This window comes from Vulpes lagopus, chromosome 17 (genome assembly GCF_018345385.1).
Source record: "Vulpes lagopus strain Blue_001 chromosome 17, ASM1834538v1, whole genome shotgun sequence".
NCBI lineage: Eukaryota > Metazoa > Chordata > Mammalia > Carnivora > Canidae > Vulpes > Vulpes lagopus.
In genome coordinates this window covers 20,283,581-20,307,830 of record NC_054840.1, presented here as the reverse complement: position 1 = coordinate 20,307,830, position 24,250 = coordinate 20,283,581, and the positions used below count along the sequence as shown (strand labels likewise).

The following is a 24,250-nucleotide window of genomic DNA, read 5'->3' as shown; positions in this document are numbered from 1 at the left end:
TCTTTTTCCACCCAACCTTGCCCCAAACCCACCTTCTCTAGCAAGCTCAATCTACAAATATCTCATCCCCTCCCCCAACCTCTGATTCAAAGCACTTTATTTTGCAGATTGACAAAAATACCCTTGCTAATTTTTTTTTCTTCTTTCCTTTTCTCGTTTCTCCACTCCCAGATTCAAAAGCCAAAGAGCTAGGGCAAAGAGGGAGGATCGAGGCCACTGGAGGGAGTTCAGGTCTAAATCCATGCACATTCCTCATTTTAATTTTTCATCTTGTCTAAATTTTTACATTTTTATTATCATTATTAGCTTAGGGATGTTCCAACTACGTGTAGAAAAAAAAACCCACTTGTACACAGTACCTAGAAGAGTATCAGTGAAAGTGGCCTCAGAGGCCATCCTCTCCAGCACACTTAGATGGTATGTCTCCCAACATAAAGGGGATTGCAAGCCAGAGGGAGAGGATGAGAGAGACTGGCTACTGCTTCTCTGCCACATATTTATCAGTCAGCACCTCCTCACAGACTTAGCCATTTCCCATGAAGACAAAGTAAGCAAACAGAAGAAGGCTTCCAGGGCCACAGTGCAGTCACCCTATCACCAGCTCCTGCACGTCGCTGGACAACTTAGAGGGCTCCATCACACTGCCTTCGTACAGGAGGTGAGAAGCCCAGAAATGTGGAGTGTGACTGCTACCAGATGGGGTTGCTATCAGGGGACACTGACAGGGAGGACCTTCATGAAGACCTAGAGGCCTGAATTGAAGCTTAGGCAACAGTAGCTCTTGGTATGGTGAGAAAGTTTCCAAGAGCCTTTATAGTCCTGGTCTCGGCTTGCAGCGGGCAGTCTTTACCAGGGGTTATTTAAAGGTTTGCCTAGGTGTGTTGTCTGGCACCAGCTGAATGTAGAAAGAACCAGGGCTGGTTGTGTAATAGTGAAGAACAATAGGTTTGAGATCCTAAAACAGTAGAATAATAAAATAGGAAGGAAATTTAATGGTTATCTAATAATCCAATTACCTTCTTTGACACAGAGGGGGAAAATGAAGCTTTGACAGGAAAAGGGAATCGCAGAAGTTACCTCGCCAGTTAGTCCAGACAGAGAAAAAGAATATGGATCTTACTGTCAAGTGCTTTTTCCTCTGCATTACTCTTCTTGATGAGAAATAATAACTTGGTGCAGGATGCAGGGAGAAGCCTTGGGATATCCCACTGAGGTGAGCCAGAGGAAGGTGTAGTGATCCATCTTGCTTTTAGAGGTTCAGCTAGGACTTTGTTTCATAAAGGGCCTTCTCCAAACCACCTGGAAGGTGGCTCCTTGTTTGCCTCACATGCCCAGGCTCCTCTCCATGGATGTAAGGAAGAGCCGGCCGCTCAGGTGATTCCGATTTGCTTACCCCCCACTGGAGAATCACCAGCATGAGATGCCAATGGCGCTTAACAATGCCACAAATTAGAATCCCCTGTGGAACTTCTCAATTTTTTAAATGATCCTCCTTCCCAATTCCATTCTTTAATGTTCTGATTTAATTGGTTTGGGGTAGCACCCAGGCAATCTGGATTTTAAACTTACCCCCTCCACCGACCCCCCCCCCCCCCAGGGATTCTAATGTGTAGTCAGACTGGAGAAAAGGGAGGCTGCAGGGAGCCTGGGAGTTGAAGCATGGAATGGGATGATAGCACAGAAGTACAGGCGTAAGGGGGACAGTCTGGAGAGAGGTGACTGAGGAGGAAATAGGTCTGAAGGCTGTGGCTCAAGAGAACAGGAAAGCAGAGACAAGGTGTCTCTTTCGGAGAGTAATGAGGTTCGAACAGGCTCAGGCGGAAGCACTTCGGAAGCCAGATTAAACAAAACAGCAAGACTGAGGAGGAAGTCTGTGGAGACCAGATCTACCTACCGGCTCTAGAGGGAAGTGCCTTTGGTTTTCTCACCGAGAAGAAAAGACTAAGGACAGGTGACTCAGAGGAAACTTCTGAACTGGCAGGTAAAGAAGAAATAATGGGACAGTTCTAGAAGAGGGATGCAGCTTGCTGTCAGCAATTCTAGAATCTTCGACCTTCAAATAACAGGGTTAAAAGTCTCTTGTAAAATGACTGATAAGATCTTTGGACCAGAAGGCCTGAGAGGTCGCTAGGGGCAGCCCCCTCACTTCCTAGCAGAGGAACTTGAATCCCAGGGAGGAGCTGGGGCTTGACTAAGAGCACCTGTTACCTGGGGTTCTGACCTCTGCCTGTCTCTGGGAGATTCAGCACAGTGTGAGAGTCGGGATTACAGACTCTGGAGCCAGCCTATTGAGTTTGCTGCCCTCATGTACTGAGTGTGTACTTCGGGGAACTTACTGATATTCTCTGTGCCTCAGTTTCCTGGTCTATAAAATGAGGATTAATATAGTCAAACGCTATCCTGGATCATTGGATGGATGAACTACGTTAATATCCATAAAGCATTTAGAACAATGCCTAGCATGTAGGATGTGTTATACAATATTAACTGTAATCATTACACCATACTGTTTTATTCAGGTGATAGATACTTTAGTGAGTAGGATTGTGGTAATCCCTTGCCCATGTGAGGATGGATATTTGGAGAAAATGCAGATTGGTCATAGTGCCCCATTTTTGATAAAAACTTCAAAGGGATTAGAATGTAGGTGAATCCCCAAGGCATATCTTTGCACTCCCAATTTCTTTAAAGTGCAGATTTTGGAGCCTCATTCTAGATAACCACAAACAGAATCTTTGGGAGGTAGGGATAGGGAATTTGTGTTTTCCAAATGTGAGCCAGGTAGTTCTGTTGAACTTTAAAGTTTGACACTTACTGCCTCTAGCTGAGGAAGTGGAGCAGCCTTCCATGGTAAGATTCCAGGGCCTTCCCTCTTGCATGAGATAGGCACTATCCCCTTTTTCCACCATTACAGATCTGGAAATTGAGGTTTACGGAGGCAAAATAACTTCCCCAGAGTCATTAGCTTTGTAATGAACAGACTAGAGACTGAAACCAAATCCTTTAGACTCCAGACTCACCATCCTCTCAGTTATCATGTGCTCTGGAGGAAGTAAATTGCCACTTGGCTTCGGTTTTCTTATCTGTAAAATGGGATAATATTGGTATCTACATTGCAAGATGTTGTGAAAATTAATGCATATGAGGCATATTGCAGAGGACATTGCCCATAGGAGCAATCAAATATTAACTGTTGTTTCTGCTCTAGATATTGGCATTGTTATGTGTACTCTACTTTCCAAATATTTCCTTCTACAGGCATCTGCTTGACATCCCCTTGGTGCCCGATACTGTGTCAGACTATTGAAATAAATAAATGGTAATATGAACTTTATCTCCAAGAACCAACTATTCCATGGGAAACTATAAATAAGAAACTGTACTATAAGATAAGATGCAATCCTGACCAGAAAGGAACAAAGAGTCATACTGTCTTAGTAAGAATAAAACTTATTTACCAGGAGCCCGTAGGAAATATGTCAGTCTGGGCAGTTCCATTTTCTAGATAAACATATACTCTTTAAATGGCATTTTTAAAAAATATATTGGAAGGTAGATATTTCTGAAAATAAGGCATGCTTCTCTGTCTTTTTAAACCAAGAATAGTATATACCATGTGAACTCCTCTTAATGATTCAGGATCACCATTGGGAGCCCTTTTTATTGTATTATCATCACATCAAAGTCCTCAGAAGCATCTGAGATGTATCTATCTCATTAACCTTGTGCTTTTAAAAAAATTTTTCTTTCATTGTTGCAAAATATCCACTTCCCCACAGAAGTCATTGTGATCTGTCAGAAAGAATAGACTTGGAAAACAATTTGATCTGTATTTGTACACTAACTCTGCTAGTCTGTGTGAACAAAGGCCATTCGTTCTTCTGTTCATTCAACAAATATTTATGAATGTCCCATTATTATGTAAGGAATTCTGTTATTTACTGGGATGCAAAGATATATTCATGTAAGTTTTTGTCCTCAGGAGGCTGTAATGTGGACTTTCTTTAACTATTCGTAGCTATAATTTCCTCACATCTTTAAGTGGAACTGAGGCAATAGCTAACATTGCAATGTTAGGAACTTGGGGTGGAGGGCAGTTGGAGAGGGAAATAGTAAATACAGATAGGATTCCAATTCAGGAAATCTCCTATGCTATCATTCTTTATGAACAAGCATTATGGAGCATTTCCAAGCACTGTTCTGGACCTCAGCGATGCAGCAGTGAACAAGGCAATCTGTTCGCATTGAGTTTACATTCCTGTGATGGGAAACTGACAATGTACAAGTAAATATATAATACAGTTTTAGATAAGTAATCTGAAAATATATATAGAAGAGGGCCATAGAGGATGAACCAGAGGTGGAAGGGTCTCTCTCTTTTTCTTCTGGTTCTTTGCACAATGATGTCCATAAGTGTATTGCTTAAGAAATAAATCCTTATGATCTGTTAATTCAATATCAGACATTATTGCTAGGTACTATCCTTTAACATGTATCATATCACATTCAAGAAAAAGATCTCTAAAATTCATTGTTTCTTATTATATACAATTTATTTCCTCCCCTTAGCCAATTTCTATGTTTAATTTTCTTGAATAAAATTTACGAGGACAAATTATTGAAGTAGTCATGGCATAAAAATTGTTATATCATATGTGAAGGAATTAGATAAACATGGTAATGTGAACTTTATACAGAAGATAGACCCTGTAAAACCCTTTCTGTAAAATGGGTTAAGCAAGGTCAAAAGGAAGTAGAAAGAAGATAACAAAGAAAGTGGAGGGACTGTGAGGATCAGGAATACCAAGATAATTGATTTTTAATGTTTAAAAACTTCTATTTTTTATACCACAAAAATCTTATCTCCTGTTATGATAAAATAAAATACATATTAAAAATTTTAGGTTAAGCTATTTCAGTACCAAGACTTAGAATGAATGGAGCCTGGGCAGGTGAAAATATATGGTGCTCTTACTTTGAAGGGAGCCAATAAGCTAATTTAACAAATTGTTGGGGGTGAGTACTCCAAAGAATTTTTTTCTTGAGTTCTCAGCTTCCTGCCATAATTCATTTTATTTTATTTTATTTTATTTTATTTTATTTTATTTTATTTTATTTTACTTTATTTTATTTTGTTTTATTTTATTATTATTTTGTTTTATTTTACTTATTCTTAATTCTTCAGCCCATCACATACAGCCAATAAAACATGTAAAAGTATTTTGCTATAATTTACAGATAATATTGAGACTAAAATATACAGATTAGGTAAATTTATCTTTTAAAAAACAGAATATCTCTTATTACTCAATACAAACATCGCTTACTATTACTCTATAGGTGAGCTGTTCATCTTATCACTCTTAAGAATGAGGCTCATGACCTGGAAGTACCACTGGCTCTTGGAATATATGACCTGAATAAGTCTTTTAATCAGTTATTCAGCTGTAGAATATTGACAGTAATATCCATTCTATGAATTTGAGCCATAAATCCCTGCTATGTCTCACCATTTTTAGCTCCAAAATAATGATTTCATAGGGTTCATATGATACACATTTTAGAATATGGCTATCAAGTGAGATGTATATGGGTATAATTTCATACTAAAGTATAATAAATGTGAATCATTATTTATGTAGCGATAAAATATTGGCCACTATGTGTGTGAGCTATGCTCTATGAATTGAGTTACCATCCCATATTTAAAATACTGATATATTAATAGAGATGATTAGACAACTACATAATTATAATACAAAGTAAAGTATGCACTGGGGCAAGAAAAGAAAAGCTTTGACGGGATCTGATGATAATTTATCTTTTTCCAGATGATAAATTCTAGATCTGATAGTAGTCTTTAAGCATCCAGGGTGAGGAGCATATCCTTTGGTCTTCTAGTTTATTTTATTTTATTTTATTTCTCATTGGTCCAAGATCACTTCTTATTTTTAGGTCCACCTCTGATTTTCAAGTTGCTTGTCACTTCTTGAATTCTATGCTGAGCAAATTGTTGTTTCTTCCCTTTTTATACTCCCTAATATAATTGGCCATGAGGAAATTTTTCCAATTTCACACAGTATTAATCAATTTAAACTATAATTTGTCTTAAACTCTCAGAAGATCTTTCATACAGATCAGAGCTTGGCAAACATTTTTGTAAAGGGCCAGACAATAAACATATTAGGCTTTGTGGGCCACATGGTTGCTATTCCAGTTCTGTCAATTCTGCTGCTGTTGCTCAAAAGCAGCCATATATAGCACACAAATACATTTAGCTCTGTCCAAAAAAAAATTTTCCCCCAAAACAGCCAGTGGGGTCTGATTTGGTTCATGGGTAGGAGTTTGTCCACAGCTGGTCTAGATGAAAGATTACATTGAAAGTTCTTGGCTTCTAGTTGGGGATTTTGGTTGGAAATGTGGAGGAAATTTATGGAATCTTTGAAAACCAAATACAATCATTTATGTATATGTCAGTATGTGCATTTCTTTCTTTTGTCTTTTTCTATGCATTTATTGTGTGAAGATATTGCTATGATCAGATTCCCAAAATAGGTCTATAACTAAGAAAAGATTGAAGACCAATGTGAGTATTTTCTGAATGAAATCAGATGAATTTCTGGAGGTTTTAGGGAAGTGAACTTTTCTTCAATTTCTAAAACAACTCACTTTGAGTTGTCTGACAACAAATGAAGAACCATATGTGGTGGTGACATTTTCTTCAGCTGACATTGTAAAATCACTCTCACTGATAGATCTCTGTTGCTATCCACGGTTTTTATTCTCCAGAGATTAGGTAACCACTAAGGTCCTCCAATCCTGAGATCTTCTGGTCTTCTATGTGTCTCAAAAAAAAGTTTACTTCTATTTTCCCCCATTTTCTTACAATTATTTTTTGTCTAAATTCAATTTGGCATATTCCTCAGTTCTAAGAAAATCCTCTGTGGATTTGTATTTCCCCATAGTCCTTCCAGAGCTCTGTTTTCACATATCTGAGTCATGGATGCTACAGGAACTTCCTATCGGGTCTTCACATTGGTGGAAACCCTAACATATCCAAACCCTGATGCCATGGTGATTACAGCTATTCAAATGTCTCTATATTGTAACTTGGGAGCAGTTCATAGATAAGTTCCCTGTGTGTAAGCTTGCATGTATCTATATTTGCATGCTATAATTGTAAAAATGGCATAAAAGTAAGATGGACTCAAGTCTCCCCTGTCATTATCTTCTACCAAATGCCAAATTCTAAACTGAAATGGATCAGACTGTATTAACTGATCAATCGATTTATAGAAAGTGATGTTGGATGTTAACTTTTTTTGTAGGTTCATGGATTTAGAAAGACTGCTCAGTTTACAAAAAAACATTTTTTTAAAAATTTTGTTTATTTGGAGAGAGAGAGCATGGGGAAGGGCAGAGAGAGAGAATGAGAGAGAATCCCAAGCAGCTCTGTGCATGGGCTTGATCTCATGATCCTGAGATCATGACCCAAACCAAAATCAAGAGTCAGACGCTTAACTGAATGAGCCACCCAGGTGCCCCACAAAATGTTTTGTCTACTTTCTTCAGAGCATTTGCAGAGGAATCCAGGATGCCCTGGGTTTAGTATTAGAACCCTGTGGGCTTTCCGTGGGACTGTGAATAAAATCCCTGGGAGTACTTATATGTAGAAAGAAAGTATAGAGGATAGAAATAAAGCCCTTTTCAGGTTTTGTTGTTGTTGTTCTGTAACTCTGTGCTATAAAAAAAAAACTAGGAAAATGGTAATATGACTTTTGACTCCCAATTCTTCATTTGTTAGAGGGCCTGTGTTAACGAAATGGAAACATCATTTCTGTATATATATATAGATAGATTACAATAGAACTAACGAAGAACAAGAATGCTTAAAACATGCCGAACTGAGGAAATAAACTCAAACAATAAAATAATAATAATAATAATAATAATAATAATAATAATAAATAATAATAATATAGATGTCTCAGTCTATTCAAGCTGCTACAATGAAATACCATAGATTGGTGGCTTATAGACAACAGAAATTTATTTTTCATAATTCTGAAGGCTAGGAAATCCAAGATCAAGTTGCAGGCAGAGTTGTTTCTTGTGAGGTTCTGCTTCCTAGTTCATAGATGGCAGTCTTCATTCTCTGTAACCTCACTTGGTAGAAGGGGGAGAGAGCTCTTTGGGTTCCCTTTTATAGGGGCATGAATCATTTATGGGGGCTTTACCATGATGACCTAATCATCTCCCAAAGACCCCATCTCCAAATACTATCAGGTTGGGGATTAAATTTCAAACTATGAAGTCTGGAGAAGACAGAAACATCTAGTACATTGCAGTACCCTTTCTAGGGGAGCTGAGCTTTGTATTGGATGATAGCAAAAGTAAAGATTATGACATAGGAGAAGATGGTGGAGTACAAGAGGTCATAATTTGGAAAGACTCCTGGCTGAAAAGAAACAACCTGTAGGATATATCTGGCTGAATAATTTGGAAAAGAGCATCTGCCAAAAGGAATAAAACGGATGAGGGATGAAGTCTGATTACATTTTGTCCAGGGCACAAAGATGAGTGATTGTGAATTCTGAGTCAGAAAGGAGTAGCCGGATAAAAATGCTGTTTGGGGAAGATTGATGATCACACATCAGTTAGGAGAGACTGCTGACAAATGAAATGAGGGGCGTGGGGAGCTTCAGTGGGTTGGAGGTGTGAGAGATGGGGGCTATAATCAGAGAAATCGTTACCTTTAAGGCAGTAATTGGTTAGGATGGAGAGTGAAACACAAAATATGGGATTTAGAGGATTTGGTACTTGAGAGAAGAAAAGATCACTCCCTCAGCGTTAACAACTTATGAGTTGACACTAGATATATAGACTTTGATGGGAGAATTGGGATTTTGTTATATACAATAAAGTGTTATGGCAGAAGCAAGCTGTGGGCAATCCGATCTTCAGACAGGTGATAGTGGGAAGAGAAAAGTCTTCTGAATATGAAAGAGAAGTGAACTAATCATGGCAGAAAGGAAAATACAAGAGATTTTTCTTAAGAATTTAGTTTATTAGTTCAGTAATAAAATATATTATTTTATTGGTTATGACACTTTGTTGTTCAAGTTGATTATGACACTAAATGCATTTTATCCATGTAAGTTTTCTTTGCCAGGACTGAAGGTGTCATATGGGTGTGATGATGGGGTGAATATGGAGATAAGGAACAGAGTGGTCATTTTTCAACATGAAGTTAAAAAGGAAAGAATTCTATTTAATGAAGACAAGATGTTAATAGACTTGATTTAGATTGTGTGAGAAGCTTTTCGGAGGTGGACATATCTCAAGCATATGAATAAATTTACTCCTGCAAGGCTCTTGGGCATTGTTGCATGCGATGATGAGACAATTTATTAAAGGGAATCAAGGTGCTCTTTGGCATGCATAGAACTAAGTATAACAATTAATAATCATAACGGTTGTCATAATAGCAGAGTAAACTGAAAAGATAGGAGCGTTTCCAAACTAAAAATAAAAATGGAATTATGTGATTTGGAATGCTCCTGAAGCTAACTGGAAGACTTGTTCTGGGGAAGATTTAGAGAGGTTGGTAGTAAAAGCTTAAGTAAAAATTTGATGGATTGATAGATTAGACGGATAGATGGATATACAGAAGACGTCAGGTTCAGAGTTTTAAACCACTTTTATCTGAGAAGTGGGGATACTCCCATAGTATTTGAGTGCTCAAGTCTCCTTGGAAAACAATAGGGACCTCAGCCGCCTTTACTTACACTACATTTGAGAGTCAGCTCCTATGAATATTGAGAATTTGCAGAAAGGACAGACATTCTGTTAATACCATGCATTGATCAGTACTTCATTTCCTGCTCATCTGAAGGAAAAAGGGTAATTCTTGTGATGATATAGAATTAGTAGGAAATTTTGTTCTTTCACAAATATCCTCCTAACTATGAAAAAACCTTCCTATTGGTCAAATTCTATAGTGAATGAAAATTAGAACCACATATGTATAATATGTATAATTTAATAAATCACAAGCTCTGAAGTCATACAATCTTAAATTTAAAGCCTTGCTCTACCATAAATAAATAAATAAATAATAAATAAATAAATAAATAAATAAATAAATAACAAGCCCAGCTCTCTTATTAACTAGCTGAGTGACCTTGAACAATTTGCTTATCCTCTCTGAGCCTAAAATTGTCATGTGGAAAACTGGAAAAGCAGGTCCAGTGAAGTAAAATCCTGTCATAATCAATGGCAATCCTTTCCTGCCAATCACCAGGCAAATAGAACACAAACCCAAATGAATGGCCCATGCTGGCTTTTCTGCCCTTTAGAAGGTCACAGTCCAGTGGGAAATTAGGAGCACAGAAGGTTATGGCAAAAGATAAAAATTAGACATTGAAGGTGTTCTATTTCTGGCATGGAAGTACAAAAACTTTCAAAGGAGCAACATGCATGTCTCATTTAATACTAAATCCCTCACATTGCCTTTCACATAATACTCAATATATTTATTGTCGAGCCCTTTGCATATAAACCTCTGACTAAAATACATTATTAGATGAGGGTAGCAATAAATTCACAGAGGTTTTTTGTTTGTTTTTTTTTTGTTTTGTTTTTAAATCTGAGCAATTTCACTGCGTTTTTTTTCAATGGCTTTCAAGAACACAGATAATAGTACAACAATTAGAAAGTAATCAGTTTTGGGTATTTCCTTTTAACATAATTTAATTTTAAGTTTAATACTTTTAAATAAATTATAATAATGGCTGTGTTTAACAACTGACTTGGAAAATTCTAGAATATTGAACACTCTGCTTTCATTAGCCAATATCCTAGCACATCAATGGATCTAGGCTAAATTCTTCAGGTCTCAGCCTCAGTTCCCTTGTGAAATAAGGTAGCAAGACTAGATGGTCTTTTATTTTTAAGATTTTATTTATTTATTCTTGAGAGACACAGAGAGGGAGGCAGAGACACAGGCAGAGAGAAAAGCAGGCTTTCCCCCAGGAAGCCTGATGTAGGACTCAATCCCAGGATCCTGGGATCATGATTGGGATCACAACCTGAGCCAAAGGCAGATGCCGAACCACTGAACCTCCCAGGTGCCCCAGCAAGGCAGTCTTTAAGGGCACAACCAACCTTGACATTCTATGTGGTTCACAAAGGTTTAGATTCACGTGTGATGCCATCTTTCCAAGTGTGGGCACAATTGGAAGGGAGAACTCCAGGTATGTTTTCCTGGAATTCCTTGTGCCACATTCTCTCTCTACCAGAGGAATGATATCCTGTCAAAGGAGCCTTTGAGTCAGGAAGCCTAGGAGCAGCCAGTGAGCTTCTTCTGGTCTGCATCACTACTAAGTCTTGTTTTATTTTGTTAAGTGGATTAGAAGATGTTTAATCAAATATACTTCTACTCTCATAGTATTAAGTTTGGTTCTAAAGGGGAGTAAGGAGGCTTTAAATACCCAGAAAATGATAAGGATGGGAACTGTTATAAGAGGTCAAGGGTTGGGTAATTCATGATGGTGGTTAGTGTCTCATGCATCAATTTATTCTTCCTGGGCTGTGGTTAAAGACGGATGCTGGAAAAAAAAAAAAAAAAGACCGATGCTGAATACAATATAGCTAGGGTGAACTGGTTCTTTTTTAATTTTTAGCTTTTCCATCTATTAAATAAGAAAAAAGTAGGCTGGATGATCTCAGAGGTCTATTAATTCTAAAATCCATCTATAAAACTAAAGTTGTTTGGACTCTGAAATATTAGATTTGGAGATTTTTCAGGAGTGCTGAAAGAAAATGTGTGAGATTTGAGTAGTGACTTCTTGGGCAGAACAGGAATAGCAAGAGGAAATGAGACTGTTAGCAGATACCTCTTGGGGTTTTTAGGTCATTTCTACAGAGTAGGGTTTTGGGGGGGGTACATTTTGCTGAGTTAATGCAGAGAGTATAGGAGAGTTAATCCACAAAAAACAAGCTGAAAAGAAAAAAAATATGACTTGAGACTTCCTATTTTTGGGTGTGACTGGTTTGACAAAACCATTTGAACAGAGTGATTGTTCCATGAGTAAATTGATACTCAGATTCACCCAAAGGCAAAGCCTCTGAAGATAGGTAGGGTTTACTTCACTCTTCCTGCCCTATGGCACTAGCTGATCTCCTTCCTTCCTTTCTCTCAATAATGTTTTACAACTTTATTCATAGACTAAGAATCAATTCTGGGTTTGCTCAGGAAAGACCTTGAGGATTCTCTCACCTAGACTCCTGATTTTTTAATTTTTAACAGAACCTGTTTTTCAAATGAAATCTTGCTCAGAACACTAATATACTTAAGAGGCAGAAGCCAAACTTCCTGGTGTTAAGGGGTGTCTGGAGTCCTACCAGTAGGGCCATTTCTTTACATCTGGTAAATACACTGAGGTACCAGAAACCCTAAAGTTCCATGAAACCAATTTGAAAATCACTGATCTATTCCAAACCCCACTCCCATCTTTTGGAATAAAGTCCCCTTAAAGCTTGAGATCCTGGACTGAGGTACAGTAGGGGTAGGGGTGGGGAGGAGCTGTCGCCTAGTTCAGTGTAGCAAGCCTGAGATAAAGGTCAGCTAGGGGAGGATGAAAGGTAATGGGAGCATTGTTTTGGCCCAAGGACGCAGAAAGAAAGAAAAATTTGAAATGGAGAGAAAGGAGGGTTAATTCAGGTTTAATATAATTACTTTTCTGTGATACTTTTACAGCTTTAACAGGCCTTTCAAATATACTATTTAATTGATTCAATTCAGCAAGTATGTCCTGGATACAAATTATGTACTTGATCTAATCCAACCAATGTATTAACTACCAGGCACTGTATAGAAAGCGTGTAGCACATTATTTCGAGAGAGCCTTTCAACCACCCTGTGAAGCAAGCATAGTTGAAGAAAATACGGTACAAAGAGGTGAAGTAACTCTACGATGTGTGAGTAGTAGACCTAAAATGTGAACCCAAGTCTGTCACACTTCAAAACCCATGTTCCTTCCACTCTACCCTTAAGGAAGTATAAAACTAAGAAATGCCAGGAGATATGGGCTTTGCCTTCAAGTTACTTAAAATCCTCTACACTTGGTTAATTGTCATACAAACAAAATAGGATGAGTTAGCATTGATGAGATGTAACAAAAGGCCAACAAAGTTTGGAGAAAGACAACTACATTTCAAGTAAGGGACAAGGAAACGCTTTGTGGGGAGGAAATCACCAAGGACTGCGTAGGCATCTGTGAGGCAACAGAGCAGAGATGACTGTCCCTATGTCACAATCAAGGAAGCTGAAGTTCATGGAGCTGGGAGGCTTGTCCTTTGCAGCTGGTTAGTGGTGACATCAGAAATACAGGGAAGGTCTTTTAGGAGTCGGAGAGAAACTAGAGAGAAAATGTGAACATAACATAAACAGTGTCTGACTTAACCTTTTTGCTGATAATTGACTTTGTCCCGGTTTTCTCTGTCCCTAATTCTGCTAGCATTTGATTTCTTCCCTGGACTGGTATAACCACTTTGCCCATAAACTGATATGCTTATAAATCTTTCCTCCACACAGCTTCCAGATTTATTAATATAAAATGTATTCTGTAAGTCTCATGCTTCAAATCCTTTAACACTGCAGGAGTGGATATGCCAACCTACACGTGTGATCAAAAATTTGTGTAGAACTAAATACACAATATATGCATGTGTGCAAATGAGTACAAGTAAAACTGAGAATTTCTGAATAAGATAAATGGATTGTAGTAGTATCAATATCCTAGTTCTAATATTTTAAGGGTTTTGTAAGTTGTTCCTTTCCACTGGGGAAGTTGCATAAAGGGTGTATGAACTCTCTCTGTGTATAATTCATTACAACTGCTTGTAAATCTATACTGATCTCAAAAAGTTCATTTAAAAATCTTTTGCAAAAACTAGAAGTATCGAAATATTTAAGCTTCTTTGAACATAGCATACAATTTTCTTCTTCTCTCTCTGGCTCTATTTTCTAGCATTCTCTGCCCCAGATCTTACACTATGCTAACACAGAATTGTTTGCAATTTTCTCACATACAACCGAAGTATTTTCCATTTTAGTATTTTGTTTATGCTGTTGCCATAGACTGCTCACTCATATCATTATCCTTACCTGGCGTAGCTTATTTCTTTGCACTGTTTAAGGCTCTTTCTTTGATCCCTCAGATGAGATGATATACTTTATCTTTGTAGTTTCATAGTGTTATATATACTCTTACTGTATTTATTAGAGGTTTGGTTTCTTGTCTTACCTCCAATACAGTGACCTTCTAGAGAGTGAGATAGTTTTACTTGCTTTTTATTTTCAGTGCCTTTATTTTTGCTAGTAAATAATAGATACTGTCAATGTGTTAAACTTGAGTAAATGAATGTACTTCTTCATATAGTTTGGAAATTACCAACAATAAATCCAATGCTATTATCTTCTATTATGTAACCAGACCAGAGTATTCATTTGCAAATTTAAGATGATTGACTATCTTAGTACACTATTTATTAACACTTTATGATATTAACAGTAATGATTAAGAGCTTAGTTAATTTCATCCTGGGGTAAAATTAGTCTACTGACAATCACAATGAATCATAGACTGAGATGATCTGTGTAGATAATATGCAGACTTGGAGACAGCTTCACCTGAGAAAGGTATTTTCCTTCATGAATATAGGGATCAAGGTTATTTTTTTTTAAGTAAAGGCAAACTTGGGGACCCAGCAACAAAATGGGGCAAACAGAAATAGTATTCATTTGCATCTTATTGAGATGTTTACTTATCCTTTAGTTGAACACAGAATTTTACACTCCAATTAAAAACCACCCACACACACATCAAAGTAAGCTAACCGGTGATTCAAAAAAAAAAAAAAAAAAAACAATCTAGGTTCAGAGGTTTGAGTTTATTGTCCCTGGGCACAATGCTAAGATGGTAGTTATGAAAGGTAAACTTCTTACTGTTTTCTGACTCTCCTTTTAACCTGCTAGAGGCAGAATGGACAGATAATCAGTAGAGACATTTATACAACGGGTTTAATAATAGGTCACCCTGGCTGTCAGACTTAATGAAAGGAATGTTTGTTTTCTTTTTGAAATCTTCAGAACATAGATGCTGGGTAGTGGAAGTGTGGAGTTTAACAACATTATTAGATACAAAAGAATTTGTTAGAGGGTGTGATTATCTGACTTTATGGCAAGATGGGATCCATGACACTGCCCAAAGGAACACCAATCACGCAACTTACAAACTTTGCTATGTATGTCTGGATGGTTCTGAAAATTCACCTGAGTTTTTCTTGATTGAATATGCTTTGGTTTAAAATTCACTGTCGTAAATATAGGAACTATAATTCTAGTTTCATTTTTATTCTCTTAAGGTTCGTAGAAACCCCAGCTCATTTCTCTTGGAAAGAAAGTTATTACCGATCCACTATGTCCCAGAGCACACAGACAAATGAATTCCTTAGTCCAGAGGTCTTCCAGCATATCTGGGATTTTCTGGAACAGTAAGTATCAAATAAGCAAAAAATGTTGTACTTGAATTATTACAAATAGGAAAATGGGGTTTGTAAAAATATTGCTTACTAGGGCATGTTTCTAGAATCAATAAAAATCAGTCAATATTGTTGGAAAAATTTATTTCCTCTAATAGTATTTCTGTGTTCAAAATTCAGTAGAGATTTATTAAGTTTATATCACCAAAAAATCAGTATTCCAAGGTGGTATAATTTTGGAGCATCAGAAGGGCTCTCCTTAAACCATAAGAGACCATAATCATAGGAAACAAACTGAGGGTTGCTGGAGGGGAGCTGGGTGGGAGGATGGGGTAACTGGGTAATGGGCATTAAGGAGGGCACGTGATATAATGAACACTGGGGTGTTGTTTGCAACTGATGAATCATTGAATAATACCTCTGAAACTAATAATACAATATATGTTAATTAATTGAATTGAAATTTTAAAAAGGAAGTAGATGGGGATCCCTGGGGCTCAGTGGTTTAGCGCCTTCCGTCAGTCCAGGGAGTGATCCTGGAGTCCCGGGATCGAATCCCACATCAGGCTCCCTGCATGGAGCCTGCTTCTCCCTCTGCCTGTGTCTCTGCCTCTCTCTCTCTCTTTCTCTCAATCTGTCTCTCATGAATAAATAGATAAAATATTTTTTTTAAAAAAGGGAGGTAGCTTTCCTGCCTAACTCCAAATAACTTCCCTAATGACTCCCTTGATACCCAAAATCTGTTCCTTTGGCTTAAAGACTCTCATCTGCTATTACAATACAAATGCCCCCGAGAAGGTAAAATACTAAATTTGGTTGGTCATTTACTCCTTACTCGGAAAATGATTATTGTCTCTATTTTTAATATTGAACTTGGGTAAGTGAATAAATTCAGGGAAAGATAAAAGAATATCAGAGTACTTGGCACACTAAAGGATAGGGTATAAAATAATACTTATAAATTGAGTATAAAAATACTCAATTCCTGATATATCCTTTCTCTCCCATGTTCCACCCAGCAATTCTCTGACAAGGGCAGGGATCATGATTCCCATGGTACCAATAGGACTTAGATTTGAACTCTCTGAGAGGACACATTTGGCATGTGGTTGAGCTACAGTCCAAACCTAGAGTTTCTGAGTCCAATCAATGAGCCTTGACAACTTTGAAACAGATAGCTCATTGTTATCAACTGGGTACTTGTGTTTTAGTCCCATTCCCTGCCTAACATACCTTTGTTTGTCCTTGATGGTAGGCCCATATGTTCAGTTCAGCCTATTGACTTGAACTTTGCGGATGAGCCATCAGAAAATGGTGCAAGAAACAAGATTGAGATTAGCATGGACTGTATCCGGATGCAAGACTCGGACCTCAGTGACCCCATGTGGGTGAGTGGCAGGAGCTTTCCCTTTCATCTGTGAGCCATGTCCATCTTGAATGGACAAGACCATTGGGCAGAGAGTCAATGTGGTCAGCAGAGAGAAAATTAAGTGTTTGTAGATTTTGTGTCTTCTTCAACTCTTCTTTACTGTATATGTTTCCACTGGTATGGGGAAGGTGGGTTGGGAATAATCCCTTACATTCTTTATCTAAATCGTTCCTTGTTTCTATTTCAACTTGGAGTGGATGATACCAGCCCACGGTTTTATAGGAGGTAGAGAGAGTCAGAACCAGAGTCTAGGTCTGAATTTTATCCAAATTCTATACTACGGCAGACCCTTCTCCCATGGAACTATCCTTCTTAAATAAAGGAGGAAGAAGTAAATTCAATGTGAACACACAGATTTAAGTACCTGGTAACAGAGTTAGAGGAAAGAAGGTAAGTAATGCATAAAATAGTATTTTGGGGGGGGGGGGTGGAGCTTTGCCACTGAGTCACTCATGACTTCAGGCTTCAGTTTCTCATTATAAAGTAAGGAGACCAGGAGTGTAATGGGCTAATAATAATAAAACACTTTTCTGAAATGTCTAGATGAAATTTTCTGTATTTATAGAATATGTAGTACTGGTGGGCTTTTTTTTTTGTCTTGTCTTTTATTATTCTTTAGAAATTATTATTCATTCACCATACAAATCCTGCTGCTTTTTCTGTAAAAAACAAATATATACACACACATACGCACACACACAATTCAAACAAATCCTTCTAGAAAAATAGAGGGAAGAAAGAGCTAGGAGAAAAAGGTGATTTCATAGATCACATGTGGACATGATTTTGGACATCGCTTTAAAAAGACCTTGCCTTTCTTGTCTGATAGAAGATTTTACTGGAATTTTCACCATCAATATATTTTTCTAATCTGGATTGTACTATTTTTTTTAATATTGAGATAAAGTGTGTCAGGACAGGGAAGAGGAAATATCCAAAAATATAAAGTTGCAACTTTGCAAATGTACTGATGTTTTGTCACTAAATTGTTAAAAAAAATATTCTTCAGTGGCCCCTTCCATTCTAATATCAATACAGTTCTCAATGATCTTTGAGCTAGTGAAAGGAAATGGATGGATAAATCCAAGGAGCAGGGCAGGTCACTTAAGGCCTTATAATGTATTACAATTAAGCATAAGTAGTGGTAAATTCTGATTCGACAGTGACTTTGAAATTAGGATATTTCCAACTCACTTAATAATATCACCTTTGGATAGGTAGCACAAGCCTAGCAAACCTATCTTTTTATATTCTCTCCAGGGATTTTCTGTTCTAATTCCTGAATTCATAATAGCAAATTAATTTATATAAAGCTTACAATGGAGAATCAAGCCTTTTTATTTACAGTTTCTACTATAATTTCACATACTTTCACACACTGAAGCATATGGTTTCTTAATGTGCCATGCCCTGTTTTATCTTTTATATTATTAGAAATTTTCTCCTTAGGAACATCTTAGTTTTTTGTTTGTTTTTGGTTTTTTTCTCTCCCTCTAGCCAATTCCTATCTATCTCTCAACAACCAGTTTACCCTGTCTTCTCTGGGAAAATTTCCATATCACTATTCACCACCAGTTTGAGTTAGGGACCATTCCTCTGAAGCAATCTAGGGTATCTTTTTAGTCCTATTACTTATTATATTATTATAATATTATCGTTATTTATTTCTCTGTCTCTTGAGGGGACGGGGTCGTATTTTATTGTGCTTAGTATTTGTTACCATAGTGTCATACAATAGACCCTCAGGAAATTGTGCAGTCATATGAAATGAGACTTGGAAGTTATCTAAAAAAGTCAAAAACCTCTCTTTAAAGCAGTCCTGTCCAAAAGAACTTTCTTTCAATGATGGAAATGTTCTAAATTCTGTACTGTTCAATGCAGTAGCAACTAGCCACATTTTTCCTATGGGCATTTGAAATGTGGCAAGAGCAACTGAGAAACTTAATTTTAACTTTAGTCAATTCAAAGTTAAATGACCACATGTGGCTAGTTGGTAGAATACTGGGTAGCACGGTTCTAGAATATCTCCAGTCAGAGCACTCTTCTCTCCTTGAACATTCACAACAGCAAAGCTTCCTGTCCCATCTGCCTCTTGTATTCCTTCCCTTATGACTATGGTTTGTCAATGTAGAAAATGTTATGATTTTAGGTAATTTATTCTTTACTTTCACTGTTTTCTCAATTCTGTTAGAAAATACCCAGATTTGCTATTTGAGCAAAACTTCAGTTATTTAAAGTCCATTTGGGTGTTTTTAGTCCATTTTTTAGCTTTGGAGAAATCCTAGTGGAGTATCTGAGTAAGAGTCATGGAAGCTATACAATGATGTTAGGGAAAAGGGAAGAATAAAGAAGGGGAGAAAGCCAAGACAATACGTTGATGAGATTGTCCTCATGGATAAGAGTCTAGCTGAGAATGCACTGCTGTATGGGTTAGAGGTTATTGTTATTTAAGAAATACTGATATTTAAGAGAATTATCCATTTGTACTCAACAATTTTTTCCTGAGTGTCAATTATTTATATATATGTACTTGATATTGGTTCTTTGAAATAGATGTTTAATAATGTTGCTAGGATGACTGACCTGATTGAAACTTAGAGTGTTCAATTTGAAATTGATCCAGATTTTCCTGTTATAATTATAAATTTTTGAAACTGCATTTTTCTTAAGCATCAATATTTGATATTTCATTTAACATTTCCAATCACTTTGTGAATTTTATAAATTAATAAATCAAAGAAAAAAAGAGTTCAATAACTTTTCTAGGATGACGTGTACGCTCCACAGTAGTGTCAGTGTCCTATCCGTGCTACCGGACTTAATCTTTTCTTTTCTCATTTTTACTACACAGTACTATATTTGAGAGGAATTTGAACTCTATTTCTTTTTATGTGTCTGTCTGTTCCATGAGCATTAGGATGCCTGTGTGGAGAAACCACTTCTCCCCATGAGATGGTCCTATGGTAGAGTCTCCACACTTTTCCTTCTCTGAAGAGGCACAGGTCACCATCAGTAATGATGGATAATAAAACAGTTGTCCCATTACTTGTTAGCACCTTCAAGCTTGAAATTGTTTACCAGATTAAACTGAGGGTAACACAAAATCAGGAAATAAGACCTAGAAACATTGCAAGGAATAAGGTATTGAAATGATTCAGGAAAAGCTGGAAAACAAAATGAAAATATGATTTTTCCAGTGATAGTTCATTTAGGAACTTAGGAAAGAAATATACAAGTTAAGGGAGAAGAAACTTGATTACATAAGCTTGCTTCTCAATTACTGTTCTGTTTTTAATCTCCAAAGAAGTGAAATATTGCTAATAAGTTATAGTTTGTATGAATCCTGTGTTTTCCCTTGTCTTAAGACCATTCCAACACCCTTATCTATGTCCACACGTGGAGGATACATAGATGGGAATATGTAACAATGACAGTGCTCAGCAATGGGAATGGCAAAATGGTAGACGTGGTCAAGATCCTGTAACTAGTGTTCTGGTTTGGAAAGTATTCTAAAAGAATCCTGGTTCTTCAAACAGACAACTGCTGCTACTTGGTAGCATATTTTCACTTTCCTTATGTATATAGGTTAATAGCTAAATAGTTCTAAAACTCTGCACATATTTTTTTTTATGATAGTCACAGAGAGAGAGAGAGAGAGAGAGAGAGAGAGAGAGAGAGAGGCAGAGACACAGGCAGAGGGAGAATCAGGCTCCATGCACCAGGAGCCTGATGTGGGATTCGATCCGGGGTCTCCAGGATCGCAACCTGGGCCAAAGGCCGGTGCCAAACCGCTGCGCCACCCAGGGATCCCTAAAACTCTGCACATAAATTACTTTCTCTTTGCATATGGTATTTTTAAAATATGGGATCTTCGCTAAGCGTATCCTCACCTTACTATGCAAGAAATATGAATCTGTGGACATGACATGAAACAGCATGTCAGATTATTAAAGACAGAAATCTTGAAATTGAGAATGGCATCCCATTTTTATTGAGTTTTAATACAACTTTCACCTTAATAATTAGTCATGAAATGGAATCGTGATGTTTTGCTCTGATTATTAAAAAAAAGGAATTTAAATTAGAATGATTTTAATATCCCTACACAATGAACTACATTGAATAGCAAATGAAGGTTGAATGAGATTTCTCAAAAATTTTTCATAATTTAGCCTATGTTTCCAAGATCCTGTTGGCTTTAGATTCTAATATATTCCTTTGTATCTCACCCTTACCTTATTTACAAACTGTCTAAACATGCCTGCCATGTCTTCAAGAGGGAGATAGTGACATCAACATGTACATGTTTTCCTGGAATGACTGATGGAAACTATGTAACTTTTATTTTTGCATTTATTGGTCCTTCGTGCTTGAAAGGAAGCCCTATTTAGTTGAATTGGGTTTTTCCCTAGTGATTTGAGTGGCAATTACCTAAAACCATCCATTTTTGTAAATTCTTATTGTAGCATCCCTTATATACATGAAGAGTCATCAGTTCTTCAGCTCTGTATCTCAAAAGAGCGGAAATTGTGTTTGTGTTTTGGAAAGGCTTAGGCCACAGCACCAAGCATTTTGCCCTACATTTTAACTGATCCAAGATTTCTATAAGATTTCTACAAGATTTCAAGTATATATACTAGATCTAGCCACAAGCATTTCCTTAGTACTTTACTGTAAGCTATGTTCTTTGTGATACAGATGAAAAAATCATGGTCTCTAGCTTTGAGAATACCATAATATAGCAAATGAGCAAATGTGTACAAAATTACACATATGTATGCATTTTTTAAAGACACACTCAAAAGGAATGATTTATTGTGCCTGAGAAAGACTAGCAATATGTACAGAGAAGGTTATTTTTATATAGGCCTTGAAATATGAGTCAAATTGATCAAAACAGAGAATGGAAAAGAGGTCCAAGTTTCAGTAACTTTTATGAAAATAATTTATTAAAAAACTATAATATAATGCTCAGACATTTTAAAATATAAGACTTAAGCATTTGGCTAAGGAGAAATTTCTAAAGAAAAAAAAGAACAAAATAAAAATTTGAAAAATCTATAGCACATGGCAAAGGTTTAATGGCCCTAATAAACTAAATGTTTAAAAATTCATAAGAGAAAGATGAAGTCCCTACTTTCTGGCAAAGAGTCTAAGTAATTCACAAATATTTAGCAGATAAAATAGTTCAACCTCTCTAATAATAAAAAAAAATTGTGAATTCCAACAATTCATAGATGCTATCATAGATTATCATCTACCTGGTCAGCAAAGATTTAAATGATTGACAATATCCAGTGCTGATGATATTGTTGAGAAACAATCTTTTCACTTTGGGCAGGAATATAAATTGATATATTTGGAGGACAATTTTGCCCATTCTAACTTATTTAATTTTAAAGGTAATTACCCTTCATCCATAAGTGCCACTTGTAGGAATTTTTTTTTTGCACAACAATTTAAAATATGTAAATAAGTCTACACACAGACATACACGTGTACATACTGACATATGTACACACACACACATATACGCAGAAACGAAGGCTTCATTGCAGCATTGTTTAGAATATTTATGAAATAGTAAGACCAGATAGAATTTTTTAGGCTTGAAAGTTTTAGATGCAGATAGGAAAGAAACTAGAGTTTAAAGCAAATGAGGGTTAAGCTCACCATTGATAGATGGAATTAGCAATTATGATACATGGTCATTTTCATCTTGCCAGTTTTACTGTTCATGAACCCCAGTGTGATTTCTGTGTTTGTGCTTTGTGTGGGGTATCTTTATGTTCTGGGAAAGATTATGTAGAATTGATATTATTTCTTATGAAATGTTTAGAAGAATTTGCTAATGAAATCATCTGGGCCTGAATATTTCTTTTTGGAAAGCTCTTTAATTATAAGTTCAGTTCTGGTAATTGTTACAGAACTATTGAGATGATTTATTTTGTCTTGGGTAAGTTTTCATAAATAGTGGTTTGTAGGGGCACCTGGGTGGTGCAGTTGGTGAAGCAGGGGACTCTTGATTTCAGCTTGGGTTGTAATCTCATGGCCATGATCTTATGGTTGAGAGATCGAGCTCCATGTAGGTCTCTGTGCTCAGCATGGACTTTCCTTGAATTTCTCTCTCCTCCCTCTGCCTCTCCCACCCATGTGTGCTCTCTCTTTCTCTGTCTCTCTAAAGTAAAAAAATAAATCTTTAAAAAACAGTGGTTTGTAAGGAATCGGTTGATTGCATCAACATTTTGAAATTTTGTATGAAGAATTGTTGGGAGTATTCCCTTACTATTTTTAATGTTTGTGGGAACTGTAATATCTTCCTGTTTCATTTCTGATATTGGTAACGTGTGTCCCCTCTCTTTTTCTCTATCAGTCTCACTGAGGGTTATTAATTGTATTGATCTTCCAAAAAGCCAGCTCAGTTTCTTTGGTTTCACTGTTTTTCTCTACTATCTTTCCATTTTCAGCTTTATTATTTCTAGTCTTATTTTCTTCTGCTTCTTTGGGTTTATTTTGCTCTTCTTTTTCAGGTTTCTTAAACTGAAAGTTCTCATTATTGAGTTGAGATATTTCCTGTCTTCTAATGTTAGTATTTATGTTTATAAATTTCCCATGAAACACTATATTAGTGGCATCTCATAAATGTTGATATGTTGTATTTTTATATTGTTCAGTTTAAAATATTTTCTGATATCCCTTGAGACTTTCCCTTTGACCTGTGTGTATTTATAAGCATGTTTAATTTCCAAGAATTTGGGTATTTTCTGTTATGTATCCATTTCAGACTTCTAGTTTAATTCCATGATGATCAGAAAACCTACTCTATATGATTTCAAAATTTTGAAATTTGTTAAGTTCATTCCATATATCAGTATATGGTTTATCTTGGCAACTGTTCTGCGGGCACTTGAAAAGACTGAATTCTTTTGTTGGGCAGAGTGCTCTGGAAATGTCAATTAGGGCCTGTTGGTTTATGGTATTATGAAGTTTTTCTCCATCCTTGCTTATTTTCAGGCTACTGGTTCTATTGATTACTGAGAGAAGGATATTGAATTCTTCAACTCCAATTAGGGATTTATCTCTTTCTTCTTCCACATCTGTCTGGTTTTGCTTCATGTATATTGAAGCTCTATTTTTCGGTGCATTATTTTTGAATTTGTTACATCGTCCCAGTGAATTGATCTTTTTGTCATTATATATTTCTCTTTATTCCTGATAACATACTTTTTTCTAAAATCTCCTTTGTTTTTATATTAATGTAGCCAATTTAACTTT

At 36.5% G+C, this 24,250-nt stretch overlaps 1 protein-coding gene across 6 annotated transcripts in view; it reads left to right on the top strand.

Annotated features, from left to right (window-relative positions):
• Positions 1–24,250, top strand: part of TP63 (tumor protein p63) — a 221,487-nt gene that overhangs the window by 62,585 nt on the left and 134,652 nt on the right. For 5 of the 6 annotated variants that reach the window (XM_041731978.1, XM_041731976.1, XM_041731975.1 and 2 more), the window contains 2 exons: positions 15,430–15,558; positions 16,802–16,934. In XM_041731978.1, the coding sequence (XP_041587912.1) occupies positions 15,430–15,558; positions 16,802–16,934 (262 nt within the window). The remainder of the gene's footprint in view (positions 1–15,429; positions 15,559–16,801; positions 16,935–24,250) is intronic. The other variant, XM_041731979.1, reaches the window with a different exon arrangement.